At 49.3% G+C, this 3,488-nt stretch overlaps 1 protein-coding gene across 1 annotated transcript; it reads right to left on the bottom strand.

The window, feature by feature from the left end:
• Positions 1–820: 820 nt before the first annotated feature.
• OTUD6A (OTU deubiquitinase 6A) lies at positions 821–3,207 on the bottom strand. The gene has a single exon (XM_025466091.3). The coding sequence runs from the start codon at positions 3,081–3,083 to the stop codon at positions 2,223–2,225; it is 861 nt and encodes a 286-aa protein (XP_025321876.1). The 5' UTR covers positions 3,084–3,207; the 3' UTR covers positions 821–2,222.
• Between the last annotated feature and the right edge of the window lie 281 nt (positions 3,208–3,488).

Genomic DNA, 3,488 nt, shown 5'->3' with positions numbered 1-3,488 from the left:
TCAGGCCCCCCTTGTCCACCTCTGTCCTCTGCCCTCCTTGCAGGTCCTTTCCTCTGCCCAGGCTGTCTTTACTGCCTATGTTCATCAGCTAGTCAGTCCCCTTCCTCAGTCTGTGTCCTTTTCCCCTGCCATGTCCCATTCTTCCTTCCACGCTGACCCCTTCCAGGATTTCCATCCTCCTTCCCAGCTAGGCACCCTTCTATAGACTATGCTTCCCTTCTGGGCCTTGTCTCTCTTCCCTAGCCAGTATTCTCACTCCTATAAAAGGCCTTCTACTTACAGTGCACCCCAATCCCTGATTTTCTCAGTGGCCTTTCTTCTCAGCCAGCTGGCCATCTGAAATTTATCTGACACACATATACAGAGTGAGCTATCTGGCAGGATTTCCCTATTTGCCTTTTGGGGACACCCTCCCACCTCCAAGCCCCCACCCCAAAACGGTGGCACTTTTGCCCTCGGGCAGATAGCCCTTGACTCTTCAATTATTGGAAGTGAGAGTTCTTTTTCATGCATAGCAATGAGAACGTCCCTAAATAAAATCATTTCATGATGTTTTCCACAGAAACATCAACTCCAGACAGCCTCTAGATAAAATTCCTCCCTACATCCTTTCCTGAGAAACATTACACTCCCGGCTGCCACCAAGACCTCAGGCCAGTTCTCCTCCCCAAAGCCTTATCTGGCTCCCCAACTCCTCTCCCTAACCCTCCAGGATTCCTCTGCTGAAGTAGATCCTGGTATACAAACTAAGTCAGCTACACAAAAATAGAGAACCAGGTATTTTAAAAACTTTTATTTTAAAAACAAGTTGCATAATATTTTTAAAAATTCTTTGAATTTATATATTTTGTTTTAGAATATTTGGTGAGTACAATGGACTTTTAAAATATTTATTTAAGCAACATCATTGAAATACAGGATCTGAAGATTTAAAAACTTTTAAACTGTTTATTGCAAATCATTTCACTGTTACCAATCCATTGGCAAATTCAAGATATCAACAAATCTTGACTATCAACAAAAGTAGATTGCTTACTCTTTTTATTTTGGTCTTGTGCTAGTTATAGATACAATAAAAAGGATCAACTATTTTTATGTCCTAAAATCTTTTAAAGCAATTTTCTGTCTCTAAGAATTAAGGAAAATATGCTAAGTTTAGATCTTTCACACTTTGTACCACTTTTAGATGAAATAAACTGGATCAACTGCTTGAATAAAGTTGTACCCTTGCCTGTCTCACAGTAAAGAAAACTTACTAGTTCAGTCTCATCCTTACAGTAAACTAGGCTGCCTGTCAGTGTGTCTCTTTTTGCTTCATACCAGTTGGAGACATCATGAAGTGGATCAACTAGTTGAATAAAGTCATGGCCCTTTCTCTCTTGAATAAAGGAAATTACCTTGAGATCTTTCACATCTGAGACTGAACCTTATCTAACCTGTTTTTGTAAATTCAATTTCTCTACTTAGCACCTACATTTAATTTTTAAGTTTAACAAACGCTTTTATGTAGAATTCAGCAAATCCTAGGCAGGTAAAATTAATTGCAAACCACACAAGTTTGAAAAAACAAAACAAAATACCTGAGGAGGTCTTGTCTGTACCTTGAGGCATCTCCAGAATGGCCCAACTGAGGTAAAACGCAACCGCCGAAACAGTCCACGATACATTTTTCCCTCCAAAGAACCAAAAAGCAAAAGGCATTCACAGAGCATTTCGATCACAGAGACTCCAACTTTATCTAAGTCATCCAATGCATTCATGGGGGCAATCTGGAGACTCCGAGCTAAACTAGTTTTTCCCAAGTTAAGAAGGCATCAAACCAAGTTGCCGTCTTTATCTCAAACGGATGTGCAACAGGACCAATACTCGTCAACGAGGGAGGCAAAGACCTTTAGGGGCCAGAAGTGCTTAAAATCTGGCCAACCTACTCCCCTCAAGTGGCACAATACAGGTATCTCCCTGGTCCTGAGCCTGGCGCCCCCGACCCCCGCCAGCTCCCAAAGCAGAAGAGGATAGAACCGCCAGGCAAGACAGCGTGGGGGGATGGGGCGGGGAGGAGATTTGCGGGGGGAGACTTTCGAGTAAAACGAAGAAAGAAAAAAACCCGAGAAAACCGAAGGGAAAAAAACGGAGCCTACTGAGGAGATGCGGCGGTGGCGGTGGCGGCGGCAGCAACGGCTCCAGCTGCAGCGGCCATGGCGGCGGCGGTGATGGCGACCGGCCTAGAAGAGCCGCGGGGCCGCGCCCCCCACCGCTCCGGCCTCAAGCGGCTTCACCGAGTTGTAGTGCTCCCCGAGGTTGCAGGCGTAGCGCAGGTGGACCAGGGTGAGAGGCTTCTTGGTGTACTCCTCCCCGATGAGGACGGCAGGCGAATCGGCCTGGATCACCTCGATGGGGGTCTGCAGGACGTGCGACAGGGCCCTCAGCTCGAGCTGGCCTCCCCACGACGGGCTGCGCACGATGTCGTCGCAGTAGCTCAAGAAGTCTTCACGGCTGTAGGCGTCTCCGGTGTCGGGGTCGCTGAAGAAGGGCAGGAAGTCGTCGACGTGCTTGCGCATGTAATCGGCCGTGCGGCTCCGCAGGCTCTCCACAGTCACGGAGAACACCAGCTGGTCTTGGATGGCGCGATACATGCAGTGGCCGTCGGCCGGAATATTCTTCAGCTCCAGATTCTTGGACCCTAGGATGGCGGCAAGCTTCTCCTCCTCCTCGCGGCGGAAGCTGGCCAGGTGCTGCGTCTCGGCCTCGGCAATCCTCTCCTGGCGCGCCCTTCTTTCGCGCCTTCTCCGTGCCCTTGACAGGCGGGGAGGCTGGTTCTCCAGATCCATCTTGGCGAGATCTTCAGTAACAGAGTCGACGTTGCTGTTAGCAGGGAAGCTCTCTTGGAACTTCTCCAGCTCCTGTTGGTGTTTCTGCTCCATCTCGGCCTCGAGGCGGGCCACGTCTAGGAGCAACTGCTTTCTTCTCTTCTTGTCGCTCTTGGGGACCGAGTTCTTCATGCCCTGGATGCGGGCCTGCAGCTCGCTCTTCTCGCGGTGGTGGCGTCGTATCACCCGCTGTTGCTCACTCTGAGAGTCTTCCATGATGTTTAACGGCAGGTGAGACTCGAAGTTTGGCGTCCGCTGAAGTGCCGGCTACAGTTCAGACTAACAGCTGGAACCCTGAACGTGCTACGGGTCCTCAGCCCGGCCCTCCCTGCGGCACGTGGCCCATGCGTCACGCGCCGGTCACCCTCACCCTATCCACTGTCTTCTTTGCCATTGGCCACTGTCTCTCCACGGCTACATCCCCTCGAAAGCGCTGGCGCTAGGATTGGCTGTTAGGAGACACTAAATACGCCCCCATTAGACCCCTGTAGCAACGGTTACTTCCAGTTTGCTTTTCGTAATTTCAATCCCGCGTGATAAATCTGGCCTTTGAATATTAATGTGTAGCAATCGGTCTTATAAAATGGTTCATGGACTCACTGCCTACTTCATTTTCAAACC

The sequence above is a fragment of the Canis lupus genome, chromosome X, assembly GCF_003254725.2.
Source record: "Canis lupus dingo isolate Sandy chromosome X, ASM325472v2, whole genome shotgun sequence".
Lineage (NCBI taxonomy): Eukaryota > Metazoa > Chordata > Mammalia > Carnivora > Canidae > Canis > Canis lupus.
This window is presented reverse-complemented; position numbering and strand designations above follow the sequence as displayed.